We start from the raw sequence: 24,182 nt of genomic DNA, 5'->3' as shown, positions 1-24,182 counted from the left end.
AGCAAGACAAACAGCACGTGAATGATTGGCCGGGGTCTGGAAAGTGGAGAGGGCAAGGAAGGTGGCACTGTCAATGTGGCAGCGTGTGGCTTGCCATGGGCACCGACGAACTACAAGCGACAGGCTGAGACACACAAGAAGGTTAGTACTACATACCGCATTTTGATTTTGATTGTTAGTTGTTTCTACTATGCACGCAATTGCTTGCAGCTGCGGGCCAGTGGATGGTATACTCTCGGCGTGGCTTGCTGAAGATACCCTGCCAGTCTGTAGTGTACCTTATTAGGTAGCGAGGGCCCGACCTCTAACTACTGGTGCACCAATTTGTAGCCCGGCACTTTCCAGCTTTTGCCGAAGCTGGGGATGAAGTTTTAGATAGTGAGTGACTTGGAAGCAGGGTCTGAAAATTGCCATCAGCAATGGATTGGTAATTTTATACTTTCATTTCAAAAAGAGTTTTACGAGGCTTGGTCACACAGTCAGTTGTACTTATCTCACATGCTACTCTACTGCCTGCTAGATGGACGAGGAATGTGCCTGCTTACTATTGTACAGCTCGATAGGCAAACTAGATTGATTGATAGGCACAGCATCGGCAGTAATCATACAGGATCCGATGCGGCTCTGATAGCCCGTCTAGGTAAACAACTAGACGAGGACAACTGTTGGCGCTACTATATTATGCTTATAACTGTATGCTGGTACGTCTATGCGCAGCATTCCAGCCGCCGTAACATGGCCCTGTCAACACAAGACAGGATGGTTTCGATATAGTCTCATTCCACTTCTATTCAACCTCGATTGAACCCCATCCACCCCCCAGTCCATGCTTCGCATCTCTCACAAGCTGAGACATGGCGCCATCTGCCTCGTCCATCATGATTTTAGGCTATCCCATCTGAATATGCTTCTCCATCCTTGCCAATGCCGGTCTTGGCGAGGGTAGTCAGATTCTCACGCAGGTTACTACCGTCTTACTCAGAGGACTGGAGCAGCGCACTGTCAGTGGACAAGGCGGCCCCCTAGTACGCTGCGAGTACTGCACTAACATGGGCGGCGGCCCCACGAAGCGTGTCCGATTGCCTCCCCTGGCAGGCTAGCAGGATCGCAAGGACGCAGGTCGGGTAATAAGAATGTTGGGAAGAAACAAATTACGCAGGGAATTGTTATTCGTATGCTCAAATCATGAGACGGCGTGCTTGCATGGGGGAGGGGGACCCAAAGCCTGAGGTCCCCTCTTCTCACGTAAAAAAGTAGACTAACACGCTACAGATTGCCTGAATAAAAGAAGGGGATGCCCGTGTGTTTCTCTGATCCTATTGTAATCTTTATATGTCAATCTGTCTGAGTGCTTTTGTCTCTTGTATTTTTCGTCTAAAAAGAAGAGGAACAATAGCGAACCGAGCCCGAATTACCACCTACCATTACGACGACGTCATAGCACTGTGTCTTGTCGAGCTGCAACCTCGGCAGTCGAGTCCCCCTCTATCCGGTCATTGTACGCACGACAGCGCGCCAGCGGCTGCGACACCAGCAGTACAGCACTCAAGACAGTACCGGTACCACCACCACCACAGCCACTACGACCATCACCATTACGCCAAAAACGTACCGCTTCTAGTCTACGCGCCACACCAAAATCGTTCCCCAGCTTCGACGTTGGACATTCTAGTCTTTCTTCATATTGGACTTTTTTTATTGTCGGTACTTGGAGTGCTACCAGTGTTTGCTACAATTTTCTGCGGATTTTTTGGTACCCTCTTTCACACCACTACGGCCCGGTGACGCCCGCTGTCTTTCACCCGTTGTAGGTACCTCCTAGGGTACCAACAGCCACTGTGACTTCCCCCCTCCCGCAAATCTGGGGCCGGTTCGCCGCGCCGCCAGGTCCTCCCTCGACCGCTACCATGCGTCTTCTCCGTCGTCTTCTCTCCGACACCTACTATCGCGCAAAGAGCTACCTACCAACGTCGCAATCGCCCGAGATGTCGTGGAAGGCCTCCGAGAAGTTGATGGACACCATCCGTCACTATGCACAGTTTCCTGCTACCGGTGTCAGTCTGCGCCAGATGGTCCAGTTCGGCGACAAGCCTTCGACAGGTTAGTCACACTTTCCGGCCTACACGCTGGTGGTGATGCTTTGGTGCCGCAACCACCCGCATCACCACTGCCCGCGTGCCTCGACAAGAAAACGGCCGCCCGCGCCAAAACACAGCGCAACACCCACGCATCAGCCCAGTTCTAATTCGCACTCTATAGGAACCCTATTTCGAGCCTCACAATTCCTTTCCGAAGAGCTTCCCATCCGCTTAGCCCACAGAGTCCGCGAATTGGAAGATCTGCCCGATGGCGTAAACGACATGCCCTCGGTTATCAAGGTCAAGGACTGGTACGCCCAATCCTTTGAAGTAAGTCGACCAGTCCCTTGAACTCGATACCTCCAAAATACTCGTCATCCTCTACTCCCTCCTCGGCCTTACCTCCGAATCATTTTCGCTGACTCAAGACTCCCCGAACCCAGGAAATCACACAGCTGCCCCGCCCCGAGCTCGACAAGGAAACACGAGATCGGTTAATGAAGCCGTCACGGCATGCCCTCATGGGCGGCTACCAGCAGCTCTCCGAGGCTACCCCCAACCCCTCCATTGACGAGGATCCCACCGGCTGGGGCCACACAAACGGCAACGGCAACGGCAACGGCAACGGCAAGGCCAAATCCCTCTCCCGACGCTACTATGCCACCGTCGACGACACGGGCGCATGGCCCGCCGAGCTGCACCTCTACAACCAGCGCTTCGCCCAGACTCTGCACAAGATCAAGCGCCGCCACGACGGTGTCGTCACCACCATGGCACAGGGCATCCTCGAATACAAGCGCAAGCGCCAGCGCTTGCAGATTGACAGCACCATCCAGTCCTTCCTCGACCGCTTCTACATGTCCCGCATCGGCATCCGCATGCTCCTCGGCCAGCACATTGCCCTGACCGACCAGAGCCACCACCGCGACCCCACCTACGTCGGTGTCATCTGCACCAAGACCAACGTCCAGGACCTCGCCCAGGAGGCCATCGAGAACGCCCGCTTCGTCTGCGAGGACCATTACGGCCTCTTCGAGGCCCCCAAGGTCCAGCTCGTCTGCAACCCCAACCTCGACTTCATGTACGTCCCCGGCCACCTGTCGCACATGCTCTTCGAGACGCTCAAGAACTCCCTGCGCGCCGTCGTCGAGACGCACGGCATGGATAAGCAGGAGTTCCCCGTCACAAAGGTCATCGTAGCAGAGGGCAAGGAGGACATCACCATCAAGATTAGCGACGAGGGTGGCGGCATTCCCCGCAGCGCCATCCCGCTCGTCTGGACCTACATGTACACCACCGTCGACCGCACGCCCAACCTGGATCCCGACTTTGACAAGAGCGACTTCAAGGCCCCCATGGCCGGCTTCGGCTACGGCCTGCCCATCTCCAGACTGTACGCGCGATACTTTGGAGGCGACCTAAAGCTGATCAGCATGGAGGGGTAAGTTGACGCCACACCACCCGCCCTCTCTATTTTTCCATTCGGTCGCTAACACGAATTTTCCTTGTAGGTACGGCACAGACGTATACCTCCACCTGAACCGCTTGTCGTCGTCTTCCGAGCCGCTCCAATAGCAACTAAACACCGCCGGGGCGTCCACCCCATCACTGATTCTACGCAAACGCCTCAAGGACAAGCAGCGTCGCGAGGTGACGGAGCGAAAGCAAGTGGGCGACGCCGAGGCGGTCGTGAATGCGCTACCGGGCAGCTACAGCCGCAGTGAGGACCAGCAGCTGTAGGATGCAGCTGGTTCACCATGCAAAAAAAAAAAAAAGCTGCTGCAGCACGCAAGTGAGTCGTGGCATAGACGCCATGTGGTCGAGCAGGGTGGGTGACTGGGCATCAAAGAAAGTATACTTTTCTGGCCCTCATTTTTGGCATTTTACTTTTCTTATCTCGTTGAGCGGGCACAACAATCTTTTAGGGGCTTACAACTTGTATTTGTTTGTCAGGAAATGGGGGAATTCCAGGGTTCGGGAAATATCAGCATTGGGGGGTCTTCGTTGTCGGTTGCAACTTTCTCTTTTTTTTTTTTTTCGGGATCTTGGGTTTCATGCACACTGTTGTTTCTCGTTTTGTGCCGTCTCTTTTTTCTTGGCCTACAAGGAAATAAAAATGTATTTTAGTCAGGCGCACGTATATCAAGCAGCGCGGCCCTTGTAACAGGGCGTGCTGTGAAATGGAGCAACATTCTTATTTACTTGCAGATGTTACGTTAAAAGTCATCTCTACGAATAGGAAGGATAAGAAGGATAGGACGGACAAAACATATAATCAAAGTTGGATGCAATAACAACAAATCCAATTAGTAGTTTAGCAATTTGTGTCTAAATTCGGGCGGTAGTGCAGCTCAAGTAGAAAATTAGTCGGAATAATAATCATCATCATCGTAGCCGAGAGGGCGCACAACCCTCTGCTCCTCAATCTCGCGCCGGGTATACCCTTGGTTGGTGATCCCGTGCGCCTCCCGCAGCTCGGCGACGCTCAGCTTGTTCTACAAGTTTCGATTAGCATATGCCCGCGGAGCTTTTCAGAAGGAAGATACATACACCTGCGCCCTTCCCCCAAGGGTTCTTGCGGCCTAGCTTTGCCGGGGGAAGGTCTTTTCCCATGCTGCTCCAGTCCCCGATTACGTTGGGGTCGTTGTCCTCCTTGACCGACGCCGCGTAAGACAACGGCGACACAACAGACGACGGCGACGCGGACCGCAGGACGGAAGCGGCCTCGCGGCGCCGCAGCTGGCCGTCCGGGCCCCAGGCATTGTACCGGCGGCTCGCCATGGACGCGGCGTCTGAGTCCATCTCTCGCATCGTGGTCGCCATGGACATGTCGCCGTTTGTCGACGAGGCGGCGGAGCCGACCTCGCTCGCGGTCCTGTGCTTCGTCCGCAGGTGCGGGGGCAGCGTCGACCGGACGGAGGCAACGGAGGCGACGGAGGCGACGGAGGCGACGGAGGTGGCGGAGGAGTGGGCGGGGTCGCTGCGTTTGGCCCGTGAGACCAACTCCTCTATGGGCGAGACGCCGACGGCTTTGCCGAACGAATCATTGAGTCCGAGAGAGGAGAAGTCCGTAATTGGGGCCTACATCAAAAGCGAGAGCTTATTAGTATTGTTTTATGAAAGGGAAAGCCAAAAGTACGCATACCTGTGGGAAGAGATCGTCTTCATCGTCGTCAGGGAAGAAGTCCTCGCTGGTGAAAAATTGCTGGCGCAGCGACTGCTGTGCCACCTCCTCCGGCGAGATGTGCCCGGTCTCGAGCGGTCCCGGCGTCAGTTCAGGTTCCTGGATCTCCGTCCATGCTATGCAGCGTCGGCATTCCTTTCGGCCTCGTTAGAAACATGCGAACTTCCAACGCTTGTGTGATATGATTTCAGATCGGGGGAGGGGAAAAGGGGGCTCACGGATATTCCATTGCGCCGAGAGCTCTTGCTGAACTCGTCTATCGGCTTGATGAGATTGCATAGGTCGCACTTCATCTCCGTGCGCGAGCCGGCCGCATGTTGCTTGCAGGTCATACCGCAGTGTGCAGGGTCTACTCGTCGGCCGCTGCTCGCCATGTATCGGATGTTCCTTTGCTGCGCGTTTGAGAACTGGTCGATGTCCTTCCACTCGCCGCCGACTTTGCAGCGGAACCTAGGGCAAGAGCCAGTCAGTGTGTGGTTCCTCCTGTTCCATGAGGGTTGATACTCACCGCGTGGGGGTGGCCGGACCGCCTTGATTGATCTGCATGGTGGTTAGTAGTTGAAAAGCTTGAGAATTGGAGGTCGAGGCCGAATGCATGAAAGAGATTAGTGGTGATCAAAAACGAGGGAGTGTACGAGGAGGTAGCGGTTTTTGAAGACCGCCACTAGGTAGGCAGGCACATTCTTGCCAGCTGGCGGCAAGTGCTGCTGTTGCAAGCTCCGTTTGCAGGCTGCGTTTGCACACGTCCTAGTAGTTCCACTACGTTATCAAATTCTTCCTAGGAAAGCGATGAATAGGTATATATAGTCATGATGAGGAAAAACGCTTACACATCGCGTGAACCGCCAAGTCGGGGAGACGAGTCATCGCAGTTCGACAACGTAGAGATGAGCGACCTACACAACAACAGCAGAGCATGAAATTTGAAGAGTAGCCTCATTATAAGTCTAGTTGTGACTGTACTCAATACAATCCCGCAAAACATGGTTTGAGCCGAGCCTCACTTACGGCTGGCGTTGTCACCAGGGAGCATGTAAATTTAAAGCCGTCATAACTCGGCATAACAAAGGACTGAGCGAATGAATACAGAGTATTATCCAGGGATAGTTAACAAATCTTGCTTTCAAAAGTCGTGACTTCCATAGTTCCAAGGATAGGTAAAAAGTACAGTAGAACGAGAGATGTGGGTAGATGCAGATACAGTAAATAGAAAAGACAGTCAAAATAAGAAGAATAAGAAGGATAAAGGAATAAAAGAATTAAAAGGATAAAAAGGATAAAAAGGACGAGAAGGATGAAATTTAGTATTATTAAGATAAATTTATACCGCTAGACATCGCTTTTAAAAGTGACCTCCGTATCATGCAGATGTATCACGGAGATTCCACAATACAATTCGGCCTTGGCCACTTGTTCGGACCTACAATGCCACTAATTATATGCGCCCTCCAGGAATGATCTCCCGCTCCAGCAGCTCCGTCTCGTTATCGTCCCCCGTGCGCCGCCTCTCCATAATCCAGCGCGCCTCGCCGTTGTCCTCCTCCTCCATGATGTACGATACGCTCTCGGTCGAGCTCTGCTGCCGGCGATGCCCCTTGGCCTGCCTCGAGAGCGACGCAGCCCGAGCCGGCGCGTTGGGGACCTCGGGCGACCAGGTCCACTCGCTCGAGTTCCTGCCCGGCGCGGCCGACACCGGCGCGGAAATGCTCTGGCCGTTGTGCGCTCGCGGGGGAGGATACGTAGAGGGCGCGGAGTTGCCGCGAACCGGGTTACCCTGCTGTTGCTGCTGTTGCTGGAATGCAGCGAGAGCGTTGGACTGCGCCTGCAGACCGAGTGCTGCGTTTGCCATGGTCAGTGTCGGGCTGCCGGGCAGACTTCCCAGCTCAGAATCACGACCCTCACTCGAGAGGAGCGAGTTCTGGCGTTTGTGCGTGGGTCCCGGCATGGAGGCGGTGTTGGCGGCCCACGGGGAGCTCGGAAGCTCGCCCCTCTCAGACTTTGGCGATCCTTCACGGCTCGAGGACAGGCTCGCCTGCGAGCCTCCCCACGCCTTGTTGCGGAGACGCAACAATGCGGACAGCGTCATCTCGTCGCCCTCCCCTGACATCATCGCTAGTTGCGCAAGCCCGGGGCTCTGCACGGTGGGTGTGCCGCCGACTATGGGCGGCAAAGCCATGCTCATGATCGAGTTTCGGTTGGAATATTCGGAGCGTTCCGTGATGGGGGTGAGGTTAGGCTCGCGTGAGATGAGGCGGCCACTAGCAGTTCGAGCCAGGTCACTGCGCGGTCCGAAGAAGCCGCCATTTGAATACTGGTATTCCGTGCTGCCGGAGGCGCTGGAGCTGTATGATCCCTGGTGCTGCGTCGTAGGGGCTGCATAAAACCCAAATTCCTGACCATACCAGCCGTCTGAGTCATTTGCTAACGCGCTGGCATTGGCCTCGGCAATGATCGCATCGTCGTCGAGCTCAAAATCGTCCATGTTCTCGTAGCCAAGATCGTCATAGATATCACCCGTAGGCTCATATTCCACGTCGTCTTGAATTTTGACAGTGGACTCTTGCTTCTCGGCATCCTCCAAATCTTCCGTGCTGTACTCTGACTCCTCCTCATCTTCTAGTACAGGTGACGCGCTACGCTGGAATTTACCAGAAGCCGCAGCCTCATGCGCAGCGGCAGCGAGGGCGGCTTGATACGCCGCCATCTTGCGCTGCGATGGTGTTGAGGATGGTCCCATCATTGAAGATACTCTACCTAACGGCGAAATCATGGAGCTGCCCCCGTGCGCCGCATCGGCCATGCCTGCACTATATGAAGTGTGGGCAGTAGATTGCGATTGTCCTGATTGAGCAGAGAAGCGCGAGGTCATGTCGGATTCCCTCTTCTTCAACTGACTGTCAGATTTACGCATCGACTGGGCATGAGCAAATGCACCAGGAACCGGGCGGCCAAACTGATCTGTATCATCATTGTCAAATATGGATTCATCAAATGGCTCGTCGTTAGGATCGATTCCGGCAGCGAGGTCTTCTGCAAATTCGTCCTCGTAGCCAATTATACCATCATCGAAATACAACTCGTCCTCTTGCACTGACCCTAAGACGTTCGTTCGGGCGCCAGGGGTCCTTTCTTCCTCAGTCAGTGGTGTATGCTCATTGACTGCGAGGCCTGAGAGCTGTTGTGAGAAAGCTAAATCCATATCGTCGGGATTTGTCTGAGCCGGCAAGGGGAAAGTCGCTGTCGTCGGTGTGTCTTTGGTAAGTGCTGAGCCGATCGGATGGCCATGTGCGTCTCGCGGAGTGTTCGGCATTTGGCCTGGCAAGGCAGGACTGGCGAGTGCAGATTCAGGATTCGATCTTTGAAAAACGAAACCAGAAAAGTTTTGTTGATCATTGTCGGGGTCATCCTGAGCATCAAATTGGTCCTCTTGTATGTAAGGTGTTTCGTTGAGGTAATCGTCTTCTTCATCAAAATCGGCATTAACACCCGGTATCCTTTCTTCCAGACCGTCATCGTCCATCATGGCGTCATAGTCAAATGCATCTTCATCAAATTCGTCAAATCTTGAGTCTCTTCGTTCCGTGCTCTCTGGTTCGCCCTTTTCTAATTGCCGCTGCCGATGTCTCTCCTCCATAATCTTTTCCTGCTTCGCGGCTCCTATCATATCAAAGCTGAACCGAGAGCTCGTGCTCTTCATGTGTCTTGGCAAAGACGTCATAGTATCCCTGCTTGACATTTCCGATAAGGATATCTTTCGAGAACGTGTAGTTCGTGTTGATGGATTAGCACGTCGGAAAGAATCAGATTCGCGGTGGGCATTGTCCTCGGCAATACTGGAGAGGTTTTCGTGTTGAGTGGTCGACATTGAAGAGCCACTTGAGCTGCGCATTCTGTCTCTGAAAGAGCCATTTCGCATCTCTGGGAAGGGGGCAGGCGGCAGGCTCTTGTTTTTGGAGAGATAATCAGGTGTAGAGGCTTGATTGCTGACGGGTTCCGGCGCCGCCTCTTCATGCGCTGGTGGAGGGACAGGCGTTGGAACAGGAAACGGCGCCGGCGCCGGCGCCGGCACCGACCCCCCTTGATACTCAGAAGGCGAAGGTCTTGTTATTGTTTGTGAGGAATCATTCCGCGGGATGCTCCGTCGCCTCGGGGCACTGAAGTCGTGGACACGTGTGCCCTTGATACGTGGGTCGTACGCTGGCTCGGAATCTTGGCTAGGTAGCGCGGGCGTTGGCAGAGGTTCGGGAGGGTTTTGGTTGGCTTTTCGTCGCATCAAAAGCGTAGACATGGGGTTCTTCAAAAATGGCAGGCCCTTCTTCGCCTTGTGAGGCTCCATGGGCGTGATGGTGACGTAAGAGGAGGGCGTGAAGTCGCCAGCGAGACCCAGGCCTGCAGGGCGGCGACCGGTCGGCTGAAAAGACGCTGCACCGTCCGACGGTGAGATGGAAGAGTGCGACGGCACCTTGGAGAAGCTCTGCGGCGGGATACTTGGCCTCGGTGCAACAACAGACGACGGCGCACCAACGGCGGAGGCGGCGGAGGCGGCGGAGGCGGGGGTTGTTGTCTTGGCGCGCAGCTGCTGGTCGTCGAGCTGCGGCGCGGCATGGTTCTCAGGTGTGACGAACGACCTCTGCGCCCGCAGGCCGCGTCGGTAGTTCTCTAGGGCGACGCCACCGATGAATCCCGAGTCGTTGGTGTAGGGCGAGCGGGCAGGCGGCGGCTGCATCGACCCGCGCTGCTGCTGCTCAATGGTAGGCAGCCCATGGTGATGGCTGGAAGTGGAGGACGGGGAGGAGAAGTCGGGCAGGGGCGTGGACTGGTCCGAGGCGACGCGTGGAATGGGTGGCAGCGTCGGCGGGACGAGCGACGTGGTCGATGTCGGCGGCTGCGTGTCCGGGGACGAGACGGCGTCGGGGGTGAAGGGCGAGTTCGCGTTGCTCAGCGGGGAGGGCTGCTGCTGGTCGCCGGCGGGCGACGCCGGGTTGGACGGCCCGCGCCGGTGGAAGCGTAGATGCGACAGCATTTTCGAGGATCGAACTTTCTCTATAAGATCATTCGCTGGGATCCGGCCAGGCCAGCGTATTGATTGGCTTCGCTGGGGGGCAGGCGACGGGCGCGCGAGGTTACCAAGCGAGGGCTGGCAGACGCCAAAGCTATCATCTCGCCTCGCGCCCTTGTGACGTGGAACAAACTATTGCGCTATCGTCAATCGCATCGTAGAGCAGGCGGCAGTATCTAATTCGAAGCGCTATGGATTTCCTCAAGCAGAAACAGGGGGGAAGGACCAGCAAAGGGGGCGGACGGGCGCGCGATTTGAAGCTTGTGTGTTGGTGTTGCAGAAGATTGGCAGCCTTGTTGTGGTGTGAGTCTGATGTTAGCAAATCATTACTGGTCAAAGTTATGCGACAGGCGACAAGGGGGGGGGCGAAGACAGGGAAACCACATTCAAAGTACGACTACGTAGGCAAACAAGAGCTGTGCAACTGTCAATCACATCTCTTCATTGAATTTTGCTGATTTTTTTCTTAGTATTTTATTTACTATCTGTCTAATTTTTATTCTGTTCATTGCCTTCGGTCAACCCATTCACCCATACTGCTCTGTAGTATCAGGGCTGATTAACTAGCGGGCAGCCTCCACCACAAGCCCATCTTCGTGGCTGCTGTATATTAAAGACCCCGGTTACCCGGAAACGCGATGAAATTCAGACAACAGCGACAGGCTACTGACGTAATGGAAAGTGACAGGGCCTAAAGAAGACTGTGGTTGTTGATACTGAGCCCAAATCGGCTTCTTTCTTCACCCGCTCGTGTGCTTCTTCACCCCCAACGTCTCCGGCTGCGATTCTTCATCCGAGCCCACGGGGTCGTCGCGCATTCTATGATCGAAATCCGGCACTATCAAGCCCTCTTCATCCACCACGGGAAATGGCGTCAAGACATGGCTGATGTCTCCCCACCATGTCTCGCCGAAACGTCGGTACCAGTCGATCGTGATGCGGAGGCCCTCGTCCAGCCTCGTCCGCTGGCTCCAGCCCAGGCCGCGCAGCTTCGATCCGTCCACCGCATAGCGACAGTCGTTAAAGGGCCGGTCGTGCGTGTACTTGACCCAGGTGCGGAAAGCGGGTTCTTGCATGACCGTGGCGGGGTCCTCGCTGCGGCCGTCCACCATACCCATGACGGAGAGCAGCTTGGCGCACAGATCAATGTTGGAAACCTCGTCGGAGGAACCGACATTGTAGATTTGCCCGATCTGGCCCTTGTGCAGAATGGTGTCGAAGGCATCGGCCGCGTCGCCAGCGTAGAGGTAGCGCCGGGTAGGACTGCCGTCTCCGTGAAGGACGACGGGTTGCCTTCTATTTAATAGACAGGCAAATTTTGATATGATCTCTAACGTTTGTTAGGTGCTGCTTATACATCTCCCACATCAACCATCCGGATATACACTCACTTTCTGGGTATTGATGCGGGCCGTAGACATTGTTACTCCGCACAATAATACACGGCAGCTTAAAGCTCGCTTGATACGACTGCACCATCATTTCAGCGGCGGCCTTGCTCGCCGAGTATGGATTCGTCGGCGCCAGTATACTGGTCTCGGGTAAATCGTCCTCGCCGCCTTTCACCTCCCCATACACCTCGTCCGTCGAGACATGGATGAAGCGGCGAATTCCCACCTTTTTCGCACTCTCCAGCAGCACGTGCGTCCCAAAGACGTTGGTCTGCGTGAAGCTGTACGAGTTGCCAAAGCTCAGGTCAACGTGCGATTGGGCCGCAAAATGCATCACCGTGTCGATGTTGTGCTTCTCCATGCAGTCCACCACATCGCGCGGATGGGTTAGGTCACCCACGTAGGTGGTGAAGTTGGGACGATCCGAGAGAACAGCTGTGTTATTGGCGGAGGAGCAGTAGTCCATCTTATCAAAGCATATGATGTTGTAGGCATTTGGATATGCGATGGTGAGATGCCGGACAACCCACGACGCACTTACATTCCGCCTAGTCAATATCGAGGAAAGGTGAAGATAATGAGATAGAATGGGAGATGAACTCACATGAAGCCAGCTCCACCGGTCACCATGATGTTGCACACATCTGATCTTGGCTCAAATTTCGTTGTGCCAATGAGCACAGGTGCCCGCTTCCATACTACCCCTTGCCCGTCACTCACTTCCTGGCTATCCCCATTGACGCCATTCTGATAATGTCCCATGGTGAACAACAGCGAGGTGTCGGTGCGAGTTTTTCCCCGCAATCCAGCGCGGTACAAGCCTCGTAAAGTCTTAATAATGGCCCGTTATGCGCTTTTATGCACCACACGATGACGCAAGCCTCGTTGCGACTACGGCGCGTAGAGAGTATTCAACTTGGTAGCCTTACTTTTTTGACTCACTATCTCAGCAAGTTTGAGGCGTCACGCAGTGGTTTCCGTGACGACAAGTGGCCGTTCCATTCGAGAAAATTCGTATTTCGAGCCAGAAACCGACCCGGCAACTTGAAATTAATCCCAACAGGAGAAAATAGCGAATGCAAAGCATAAAATGCCTATCAGAGCAACAGTGGCTTGTTAATCTGGCACGCGGCGGCCCGCTGATTTCTCGACCAATGTACTATTGAGGCTAGCGCAAAGCCAATCAACTTTAAACACAATGATGAATGGAAAGATGCAACTAGAATAGGGCATCAAATGGAAGAGCGTCGAGAGAATTGTTTAGATTGGCGAAACTATTCTGCTATCTAGTCTATAGGCTGTCTGTACCGATTGTACAATCAATTGTGCTCTGATGGCAAGCTTCCTGTCACTGTAACACATCATCCAACATGATCCATATACAAACACATTTGCTCTCTTGATGAAATGTTGCATTTTTTCGCTATAAAATCACAGATTGAACCGCTTTCTATCCTTCTCCATCTTTGACTTCCACTCCCACTGCGTCGCATCGTCGCCTTCGCTGCCCGCGCGCCCGATGCCCTTGTCGACACGCCTCAGCTTCAGTGTGAACCGCGGGCCGAGTTCCTGCAGGCCGGCACGGATCTCTTCGACACCCTTCATCTTCTCCCCGTCCGCCGTGACGACGCTCTTTTCCGTCACGCGCTTGTCGCGGAACACGTAGCGGTGGCGGCGCACGAAGATGTAGTCGCGCTGGTTGTGCAGGGTAATCACCTGGCGACCCTGGAACTCGGGGGCGGGTGGAAACAGCGTTTGGAAAATCTTGGCCGTAAGCAGACCGAGCGGCGTCTTGAAGTTGTTGAGGAGCAGCTCGGGGTAGTGGTTGGTGGGGTTGCCGTGCCCGGGCAGTTTCTTGCCCTCTACCCAGTTGGAGATGGAGAAGTGAAATGTCGGGCCTGACGGCAGGTGCACAACCGACATTCCCGTCGGTTTCTTGGAATCTTCCTTTAGCAACACGACGGCGGTGTAATCTCTTCCAATGCAAAACTTGCAGATCTCGCGGAGAGAGTACTTGTGGCCGTAGCGATGTGATGAACGAGGAATGTAGTTGCTGTTCGGGAAGAGTGTAGTGAGCAGATGTGCCTCCTGGTGCAGCGTCGAGTTCAATGATGTTGTGACGAGAATTTTGGGTGTGGGTGGTGGAATATCGGTAAACAGCGTAGGGAACTTGAGGGCCAGCGACGAGGGCGTCAGATCCAGGTTGGTACTGGTCGTCGAAGGGGCCACGCTGCTATCTCTGAGGGCGCGCTTGGCGCGGGCTTTCGCTTGAGCCGCTTCTTGCGCCTCATCGTCCTCATCGTCCGTGTCCAGCATACTATCGTTATCCTCATCGTTGTCTTGGTCGAGCGGGGCGTTCAGGGCCGCTTCCTCTTCGGCCTGAGCTTCCTCCATGCGTCTGCGCTTTAGCTTTTCCACGTCTACCACGGCACCCAGGCTGTCATCGTCGACATCATCCCAAACACGCTTCTGGTCCAGTGTCTTGGTGGCATTCTTGGCGAGTCGGGCGGCCTTGAGCTCGGGGTTGCGATCTTCTTCTTTCTTGCGCTGGTGTCGTTCTTCGCGCCGTCCCTTGTCCTTGTCTTTCTTATGCTGCACGTAGAGTTCTTGGCGCTTGAGCTTGTTGGCCGCCTTCATGGCCTGAGTCGGAGCCTTCCGGAAACCCATGTTTCGCACCGCCAAGTTGCAATGGCGTAAAAAGACAATTGATGGAAGACTCTGTGCTGCAAGCAGATTGACAGTCCCAGCTTTTGAAGTTAGCGGCCGACCGCCTAGGATAACAATTTTTTGGCCTGGAGGGACGTGGTATATCCGGCAGAAAATTACAAAATTTTGGCGGTGAGCACCGAAATCGACGCTTAATTGGTCACAGATGCTCTGGTCGACCCACTATACTGGATTGTCGCATTGTTAGCAAAACTCTTTGATACCAGTTCCGCCTCCCAGCACTCTCAGCTGTCTGGTAAACACATAGTTGTTGCTGTGAAAAATGTCGGCGATGGGACCGAAAAAGAGAAAGCTAGCGCAAGTGGCCGCTGAGGCCACAGAGGGCGCGTCGACAGCCGAGAAAGATGCCCAGAAATCTTTTTTCAAGAACGCCGCGAATTGGAACCTGGAGCAAGACTACGAAACGAGGCCACGCAAGGGCAAGAAGAAGGAGCCCAAGGAGAGCAACAAACTACCAATCAAGACGGCCGACGGAAGGCTCGAGATCTTAAATAGCCTTGATGCCGAAGGCGACGATGTTTCGGTCGAGAGCGACACTGAATGGCTCGAGGGTCGCGAGGACGATATCGAATGGGAGCCGGAGGAGGAAGAAGAGAAGGCACCCACAATTCCCGAATCACAACAGATTATCGAAGCGCAGGAAGAAATGGCAAAGCTTGCCATGGCACTCAACGAGAATCCAGAGGACAACATCGTCTCTCTCAAGACGCTGGCCAAGTACGGCGAGTCAGAAATCACAGCCATCCAGATGCTTGCGCTCATGACGCAAATGGCCGTCTACAAGGACATCATCCCCGGATACCGCATAAGACCCCTGATGGAAGAGGAGCAAAAAGAAACAACTTCCAAAGACATCCGCAAATTACGACAGTTTGAGCAGTCGCTCGTTTCCGGCTACCAGCACTATGTCAAGGAGCTAAACCGCGTCGCCCGCCTCGGCGTCAAGGCCCGCCCCGGGACGCAGAGCATCTCCAATGTCGCCTACACCTGTGCCTGCACACTCCTGACGGCCGTCCCGCACTTCAACTTCCGCTCCGAGCTGCTCAAGACAGTCGTGTGGAAGCTGAGCCGGCGGCGCGTCGACGCCGACGGCCACAAGTGCCTGCAGGCGCTCGAGACGCTCTTCCGGCAGGACGACGAGGGCCGGCCGAGCATGGAGGCCGTCTCGCTACTCACCAAGATGATGAAGTCGCGCGAGTACCAGGTCGACCAGCTTGTGCTCAACCTGTTCCTCGCGCTACGCCTACTCTCCGAGTTTCGCGGCACCGCCTCCAAGGACGGCGTCGACAAGGAGGGCGGCGGAGGAGCGGACGGTGAAGACGGGGGAGCCTCCGCCCAACAACAGCACAAGGGGAAGAAGAACAAGCGCGAGTTCCGCACCAAGCGCGAACGCAAGATGCTCAAGGAGCAAAAGTCCATCGCCAAGGAGATGACGCAGGCCGATGCGCTCGTTAGCCACGAGGAGCGTGAGCGCATGCAGTCCGAGACGCTCAAGATGGTGTTCGCGTGCTATTTTCGCATCCTCAAGCTGCGCGAGCCGCACCTCATGGGCGCCGTCCTCGAGGGCCTTGCCAAGTACGCCCGCCTCATCAACCAGGACTTCTTTGGCGACCTGCTCGAGGCCCTTAAGGACCTGATCCGCCACAGCATCGAGGACGCCGACGCCGAGGGCCCCGGCGACGACGACGAGGCCGGCAAGAACGGCGCCGAAGATGACGGCGACGACGATGAAGATGCCGAGCCCTCGCGCAACCTCACCCGCGAGGCGCTCCTGTGCACCGTCACTGCGCACACGCTCCTCGCCGGACAGGACGCCCACGACTCCCGCAACACCCTCCACCTCGACCTCTCCTACTTCACCACGCACCTGTACCGCTCCCTCCTCGACCTCTCCACCAACCCGGACCTGGAGCTCACCAAGCCCTCGAGCTCCGCCGCTGCCGCCGCCGCCGGCCGCTCTTCGCGCATCAACGTGCAGACCACGACCGTGCTGCTCCTCCGCTCCCTTACCGCCATCCTCCTGCCGCCCTGGAACGTCCGCTCCGTCCCTCCGCTGAGGCTCGCGGCGTTTACGAAGCAGCTCATGACCTCGTCATTACAGCTGCCTGAGAAGTCGTGTCAGGGTACGCTGGCCCTGCTTGGCGATGTTGCACACACACATGGGAGAAAAATCAGCAGCTTGTGGAATACTGAGGAACGCAAGGGCGATGGGCGTTTCAATCCTTTCAGTGATAGTGTGGAGGGGAGCAACCCTTTCGCTACCACGGTCTGGGAAGGTGAACTCCTGCGCAAACACTACTCACCAAAAGTTAGAGAAGGGCATGAGTTGTTGGTAAAGCGCATGAATTCAAAATAGATGTATATAAGCTATGTCACGAAATACAACATGAACCTATCCATTTATTGATATTCTCCGCCGTATCTTAAGATCCGCATATTCTAGTCCTTCAAAATCCTGGATCGACAACTAGCTTCTGGGAAGATTTGGGGGTGAAGGGCTCTGCTTCAGCCCGAAGCGCGTGTTGCGGTTTTCTTCCTTCTTTACCTTGACTCTTTTTTAGTTCACTTAGCTCAAACAAGGGGCAAAAGTCTTGGTGGATAAGAATCTGCAAGTTGACAGAGAATCTGTTTGTGCTTGGGGAATTTTCGGTTTCTTTGGACGCAAAACGAGATGCTGCAAGGCCCTTTTGCGGCTTTACAGTTGGGGCGCAGGTGCACTTAACAGGCGTCGGCGTCTGCACTGGTGTCTGCGGCGTCCTCACAGGCTGCTCAATTGCCTGCAACGCAAAACGAGAGGCTGCAAGGCCCTTTTGCGGCTTGGCAGCTGTGTCGCAGGGGTCTTTCACAGGCGTCGGCATCTGCACTGGTGTCTGCGGCGGCCTCAAAGGCTGCTCAATTGCTTGCATCGCTAAACGAGTCTTGTCCTCGTGTTCGGGTGTAGACGGCAGACTCACGGCTATCTTTGAAGTGTTAAATATGCCTGCGAAGTGTTTGTCTGCCTGCGGAGCCACTGGTCTCGTATCTCCATTTTGCTTTGCCAACGCTGGCGACTGGAGGTTCCATTGCTGTAGTTTGTCAACCAAAGGATCAAATTGTGCCATCTCTTTCTCGCGCTGGGACATGAGTGCAAGGTAGTCGTCAAGAACTGTAGTCGCAGGTGCTGGCCTATGTGTGGTGCAAGCTGCAGTTACACTCGCAACAGGCGTGGGCTGACACTGCACGGGATTGGGCAAGTTGCGCGACACCTCGGCCTGAGAGGATACTGCAGGCTGGGCTACTAGAAAAGATAGATCAGTCTCAACGTTTCGAATCGGACCTCAACCTGAGAGCAGTTACCTACCTAAGAGGGCGCTGGCGGGGACGTCCTTGCGGTTCAAAAAGTCAAGTCCTCGGCCGCCGGTGATTGATGATATGCCCTTCTGCCCCTGCCATATAGCTAGCGAAGTCAAATTCTGCCGACGCGAGTAGGGCTGCTGAGGTGTCTGGCGTTGCACAGGTGCCTGTCGTTGCACCGGTGCCAGCCTTCCACTTGTGGCGGTTGCGTTCGAGGCCCCGGGTCCTTGAAAGGTGTGAGGTCAGTTTTGGCATGACGGCAGGTTCCAAACACATACGAATGATGGACTGTGTGAGCTGCTGTCGGGCCGCACTGCGTAGCGGCGCCCCTCGGTCGTACGATTGGACATCACTTCCCGGCTTGCGTTTGGGCTTTGCTGGTTTTGCTCTTGCAAAGCTTCTGGCCAGAGCTATAGCGTCCGCCAGCTTTGCCTTATCGTTGTAATAATTCGACATTGCTGCGATCCGCGAAACCGCCGGCAACGAGCAGTCGTCTGGCGGGGAGAGATGATGCTGGCTCAAAGGTTCAGGGAATGAAGAAGATGTTGAGGCACGAAAGAACAGAGGCAAACCTGAAAGAAATGGGGTTTCTGGCAGCCGGCAGAGAAGGAAGAAGATGTTAAGGAACGAAAGAACAGATGCAGGCCTGAAACAGATGGGGTTTTTGGCAGCTGGCAGCTGGCAAACGGCGACGCAGATGGCGGTGGGCGCTTTCACTTCACCTGCCGTTTGCATCTTATTTCACTGCTGCTACCTTGATTTTCTTAGAGCCGACAGTGGTCTCCACCGATATTATCTGGGATGGACAGTACTGTAGGCTCTGGGCCTCGTTGAGCCATTCACATGCCACTGGCTTGACAGACTTTTTCACCAGATCCCACAGCGCGCTGGAACCTGGAGCGTCACTCTTGATAGCCACAGATGAGACGCGTGCTACACCGAGGCAGCTTCCCAGTCTGTCAGAGCATGGCTTAGAAAATCCTACCAACCGCGTAGCGCAATCTTTCTGAGCGTCACTTGAAGACGCCGCGACCATCTGCGGAAAATGGCTGTTGAATGCAGCAGTTTGGTTGCCTCTGCAGACGAATACCATGGAGTATTTCTGCTTTCCCTTTGATTCATTATCATATTCCATCTCTTTTTCGGTGATCTGAAAGCCCCGCGTGATTGAGTTGAAGCCAACATCCACCTGTGCTGCAATCTCCGGCATGGCCGGCGGGTCAACGACCATTGGAACAGTGTCTTTGACAACGTCTTTCTCCAGACGTCTTCGTTTCTTTTCTGCTCGCTTGCCCTTGGAAGGTTTGATGTGTCTTTGGCGATGCTTGCCTATGGGGCTCAAATACCTAGGCGGTCATAGGTAAGTAATCAATCGTCAGGGGTAAGCTGCCAGGACTGAAGACTTACTCGCAGAGCACTTCAAGTATGGCGTCCTGGTCCTCTTGGGATATTTCCGGCCTACAGTATCATCGATTTTAGCAGAATGAAAGCTACAATAGCAGGCACCATGGAAGCTTTTTACCATAAAGCGGTGGCGAGGGGTGACCCAAGATGGTGAACAATTTTCTTGCGAACAGGCCCGCCAATGGTGGAAGTCATCGTAGTGGTCAAGCGCAGCTGAATTTGCCGCGTGAGGTTCGCTGCTCCAAGCAGATAGCTGATAAATGTTGCAGTTCCCGGTTTGAGCAAAAATTTCCGCGATAGTTAGGGTGCGCAACTTGGTTAGATGAAGAGTTGGTGATTTCTGGTGTAAGAAAAGTCGCGTCGAACACTGGGACTGGCGCGAGATACGACCCGCATTTGACAGTGTCCAGGCTGAGTCGATCACCACAGCGCATCACTTTGTACCTGCAACTTACAGCACCACGCTCTTCTGTGATAACTTCATGTTTTTTACTACTTTTATTCTCGAAAATAGATTGAGCCGGGAAGTCAAGGTGATGTAGGGACCTCTCAGGTAGTATTCAGAACGCCATGGTCTCGACCTCATGCTTTCCAATCACACACTTGCTATTACCAACGCTCCAGAAATGAAGTTAGAAACACCTATGCTAAAGGGCCTCCTTCGTTTTTTAACTCTCAAGCTACGCAAACGAACTTGTCTACTTCGTCCTACTACTTCAAATACGCAGGGTCACACGCCACGAAAGAATTTTCATCATAAATAATACCAAGCTGCCACGATCTAGTTCTCACCCACCATGTATGTACATCTCAGCCCAGTCTCCAGCAGGTAACCAAAGTTGGGCTTTATGGGTGTTGCCTTGATAAGACTATGGTAGGGGAATTTGGTAAAATGTTACTAAGGAGCTGTTTAATAACAAATACCTAGAGAGGCCTGTTAAATCAGCTCCTCGGTAAAAATTACGTGTTCGAATTTCAAAAGGTGCAGAGTTCCGGGTAGGAAGACAGCGTCAAGGTATCTTTGTACTCTCTGGTCATGTGGTTGGCACACTGTCTGTACGTACTGTATGTACTCGTATCCATAGTGCCGCGGTGTATCCGTACCACTACCCAGGTAACTGGCGGCTTTGGCCCTTAGTGACCTGGGCAGGCAGCGTACTAAGGCAGGGCAGGTTGGCTTCGAGCGCGACTGCCACCAAAGGGAGGTGAAGTCACAGATTCGAGCAAATGGAAGAATAGAATATAAACAGCTATGTTATTGGCGGCAGAATGTGTCTGATCTATCCAATATATGCCCCCAAAGTGTCGGTGTCGGGAGTATCGTAGCTGGGGTTCTGTGAGAGGGCGCCAGAATATGACGTCTGTCGAACAAGTTGACCGTTGAACCCGACGTGCCGCCCATGCAACCTGGAAATATAATGATGGCAAGGACACTTGTTTTTTTTCTCCTCGGTGCGCGCACTTGTAACCGTTGCACAAATTACACAGATAACAGATAACAGGTACCGACCTACCTATTGTACATACGGATGCATGTATGTAGGGTAGGTAGTTACATCATCACCGAAGTATAAGCGCCTAGTTACCAGGTATCTTCTCGACCTGTTGCCTTGCGGCACGCCCGATTACCCCACTGCCATCACTACGCTGCCCACACACACACCACCATCTGCACCACACAGGCCACCCACTCTTCTTCGACAGCTTTAAAGCTGCCCCTCGTCAACTCCACCCAAGCACGGCTGGCGGTTGGCGAACGCGATCCATCGATAGTGTACTGATACGTTACGACACGACCTCGTTTTTTCTTCTTCTTTGCCACTGTTAGTCTCTTTCTTACTTCTTTTTCCCATCAACCTTTCTGGCATCCGGCTCTACGCTTCTCGCCCAGCGCCTGGTCGCTCCCCTCCCAATCCTCATTGTCCTGCCAAAGAACCCACATGTTAACGCCTGCCGCCGGCCGCCCCAGACGGCTTTCACGGCTCCGTGACTTTGTTGGAGCCTTGCCCACCAAGACGCCATCTCGATGGACGGATCCGGTGCGTCCGTCGACAGCTGCGACGTCGACCTCCCGACACCGCCCGAGACTACGACCCGACCGAACCCTTTCGAGAATGATGATGCTGCTTCATCTCGCAAACGTCGCCGAACCTCTACATCAGCTTCCATGTCGCCAGCCCCCCAAGAACGCCTTGACGTCGATACCGACACAAACAACCCCAACCATATAGTTCGCCAGCATGATCAAAGTTCAGCGCTACAAGAAGCTATTCCTATACCCGACAGCCAGACCGACAACATCCAGACGCCCTTATTGCCAGACTCTACGACCTCGCTTGACCCTTCGAGCCAGCTCACACTCAGCTTGCGACGAATGGTGGACGACAATCGAAGCGATTTATCTCAGAAAGGAAAACATCTTTTGGCCTTAGAGCTCAATTCACCAGGTTTAGAGCAAAGGGGTACGTCAGACGAGGATCAGGGCACGACGACACGGTCGTATGATGGCACGTCCTCCTCTGATCTAGAAGAAATCGTCACCCCCCCGGAAGCCTTTCCATTTCGACTAGCAAAGGATGATGCACACGATCCCGTAGTAAGATTAGTGCGTTATGTATCTAATGGCAAGTAACTTGAACAAACTACCCCAATCACGCCTTTTACTAATTGGCGGATTTAGAGCGGAACATTGACGTTGTGAACCTCCAGAGACTTTCGAACTGGATGCGACACTCGGCGATCAAGTTCATTGAAACCTCGGACTGGAGCACTGTACAAGTCGCGCTGCGATCGCAAAATAAGTTCTGGTTTTCATTCCCAGCAATCATGAATGCACTAATAACAAGGTATTGTTTCATTTCCATGGTCTCCAGTAGGACGACACCAGGCTTATCTAAATCAGAATTTGCGATGATAGCTCAGACCCCATCAATCGCGCCGTTGAAAATATCCTGTCACTTTATTCGCTTCTCACCGCTGCTCTCGTCAAGTTTGACCACGGGACCCTTCAGCGAGCAGTTTTCCGTGCCAATGAAGATGATGAGTTCATCTTCTACTCTACTGGATTCTTACGTGTTTGGTATGATTTGATGCATAGAGAAGAACAGGAAACGTCCAACACCGATCAACACATGCCTTGGACACGATGCGCAATGTCGAGAATTCTGGTCTCTCCCTTGATCACGACGCAAGACGAAGGAACACAGTGGATAGGCTCTTTCGCCTGTGCTCTCGCCACATTTGCCACTACTCCGAAGTTTCAGCTGCGCGACTTTGCCCTTCTCACCTGCATCATTAATGACTGCGTCACCGCATACTACCACTACCACTGCCCAAGAAGTGACGCAGCTCTTACCGAATCAGCCCCGATTGACTCCACTGATAGCAGCCATCAAACGCGAAAACTGTGGCTGACACTCTCTGACACATTCACTGCAATCACTGAGAAGAACATATCTATTCTGAGCGCTGAGACGGCCCATAGCCTGTTTCGCGCTCTCAGCAACGTCCTGTCTATCATTTGCCAATCGGACAATCGAATAGAGAAAAATCAACCTGACGGCGTTGACGATCTTCTCGAGAAGTTCAGATCAAAACACCCTGAAGCAACACCCGAGGTCGTGCAGAGAGCCGCACCTTGGGAGTGGAGACTCGGGATACTGGCAAAACTCATTCAATCAGGACTGATGCAGCTTCGAGTTATGGCTGTCAAAACGTTGTGTGGCTATTTGTCCGATGTTTGGGCACATCAAGAAGCGACTGTTGAGGGTCGTCACTTTCTACGCTACGTGGGACATATTGTCGATACAGAGTTGATTGGCTACATCGTTGGCCCATCTTGCCATCCCGAGATCATTCTGGCGAGCACCAATATCGTCATGTTTCTAGCTCTATCCGATGCGAGCACAGATCTCCTCATTGATCGACTTTGGCGCTCCATCCGGACAAGTCAGGATCCGCGAGTCGCTGATGCAATCACACGAGTCACCAACAGTGTTCTTGCTGCATTGCCCTACGGTCAGCTGGTGCATCTCTGCGAAAGGTTCAATGAGATTGGCTGGAAGGATTTCTCCCCACTGCTTCGAAACCTTTGGGAAAACCTGATAAGCGAGATGGCGTCTAAAGTGCAGCGTACTGGCCAACCGCTCACGGCGCATCCATTTCTTTCTATTTTGCATGTGTTGAGAGAGATGCCGACTTGCGATAATGGTGCTCATTACGCTCATGCTGATCTTCACGTGGTGGCCACGACACGGATTCGGGAGCTACTGAACAACGGCTTGGAGATCCAAGTTCGAAAACAGCTGTACACAACTTGCGTCGAGCACCTGATATCTCGTTCGCCAACAACGCTCGGCAGTCTTTGGTTTATTTCTATTTGCCTGCGGCCATCTATTGCTACTGAGCTCCAGTATCTCACGGAAACGCATGACATTGTTCGGGTGGTAGTGGAAGAATTAGAGTCCACGGTTAGTACCGCCTCTGACTCTTCCACGACTGTCTTTGCCGGTCTGGCGAATCAAGCTCGCCGAGATTTGATCTCACAAATTCTTCATTTCCAACCCAAGTCAGTTACCGAAGACCTGGGCACCAGGCTCTGGGAAGCTTTGGTAGGCTCCAAGGCTCTCAATACCGCTGACCGGCACGCGGCTTGGCACATGATTTCCATTGTTGGGAAAAATAGCAGGTTTCAAAACCCTTTCTTACAGACGTGTTTTTCTACACACCTCCGCAACTTGCCCGCCGTCTTGTACTGTGATGGAATGCTCAGTTTTGTGAAAGAAAATGTCCTCCGGCTGGTCAACCACGCGGATGAGTTCAATCTTGACCACGAAGAATTCGTTTCCGAGAGCGGAATAGAGCATCTCTGGCGGGTAATACTCTCTGCCTTTGACGAGAGCATTGCCATGTCTGCCATAGTTTTGCTCGCGTCTGGAGTCTACCTGGAGAGCAAGGCAATCGCGAGTTGTACGGAGAATCGGGCCCGAACCTTTCACCTCAAACTT

At 53.8% G+C, this 24,182-nt stretch overlaps 6 protein-coding genes across 6 annotated transcripts; 2 read left to right on the top strand and 4 right to left on the bottom strand.

Annotated features, from left to right (window-relative positions):
* Positions 1–1,907: 1,907 nt before the first annotated feature.
* Positions 1,908–3,818, top strand: ISF_01953 (pyruvate dehydrogenase kinase; the record flags this gene model as incomplete). Its single annotated transcript, XM_018845560.1, has 5 exons — positions 1,908–2,100; positions 2,260–2,408; positions 2,522–3,519; positions 3,590–3,602; positions 3,654–3,818. The coding sequence occupies 5 exons, from the start codon at positions 1,908–1,910 to the stop codon at positions 3,816–3,818; spliced, it is 1,518 nt and encodes a 505-aa protein (XP_018707283.1).
* A 623-nt stretch (positions 3,819–4,441) lies between these two features.
* ISF_01952 (hypothetical protein) lies at positions 4,442–5,808 on the bottom strand (the record flags this gene model as incomplete). Its single annotated transcript, XM_018845559.1, has 5 exons — positions 4,442–4,573; positions 4,629–5,159; positions 5,224–5,361; positions 5,481–5,712; positions 5,771–5,808. The coding sequence occupies 5 exons, from the start codon at positions 5,806–5,808 to the stop codon at positions 4,442–4,444; spliced, it is 1,071 nt and encodes a 356-aa protein (XP_018707282.1).
* Positions 5,809–6,697: 889 nt separating this feature from the next.
* Positions 6,698–10,285, bottom strand: ISF_01951 (hypothetical protein; the record flags this gene model as incomplete). The annotated part of the gene is made up of 1 exon (XM_018845558.1): positions 6,698–10,285. The coding sequence occupies one exon, from the start codon at positions 10,283–10,285 to the stop codon at positions 6,698–6,700; it is 3,588 nt and encodes a 1,195-aa protein (XP_018707281.1).
* Positions 10,286–11,061: 776 nt separating this feature from the next.
* ISF_01950 (dtdp-glucose 4,6-dehydratase) lies at positions 11,062–12,178 on the bottom strand (the record flags this gene model as incomplete). The annotated part of the gene is made up of 2 exons (XM_018845557.1): positions 11,062–11,651; positions 11,713–12,178. The coding sequence occupies 2 exons, from the start codon at positions 12,176–12,178 to the stop codon at positions 11,062–11,064; spliced, it is 1,056 nt and encodes a 351-aa protein (XP_018707280.1).
* Positions 12,179–13,143: 965 nt separating this feature from the next.
* On the bottom strand, positions 13,144–14,379 carry ISF_01949 (RNA processing factor 1; the record flags this gene model as incomplete). Its single annotated transcript, XM_018845556.1, has 1 exon — positions 13,144–14,379. The coding sequence occupies one exon, from the start codon at positions 14,377–14,379 to the stop codon at positions 13,144–13,146; it is 1,236 nt and encodes a 411-aa protein (XP_018707279.1).
* Positions 14,380–14,701: 322 nt separating this feature from the next.
* On the top strand, positions 14,702–16,795 carry ISF_01948 (nuclear export protein Noc3; the record flags this gene model as incomplete). Its single annotated transcript, XM_018845555.1, has 1 exon — positions 14,702–16,795. One exon carries the CDS (start codon positions 14,702–14,704, stop codon positions 16,793–16,795), a length of 2,094 nt encoding a protein of 697 aa, XP_018707278.1.
* Between the last annotated feature and the right edge of the window lie 7,387 nt (positions 16,796–24,182).

Source organism: Cordyceps fumosorosea (assembly GCF_001636725.1).
Source record: "Cordyceps fumosorosea ARSEF 2679 chromosome Unknown scaffold_3, whole genome shotgun sequence".
Lineage (NCBI taxonomy): Eukaryota > Fungi > Ascomycota > Sordariomycetes > Hypocreales > Cordycipitaceae > Cordyceps > Cordyceps fumosorosea.
This window is presented reverse-complemented; position numbering and strand designations above follow the sequence as displayed.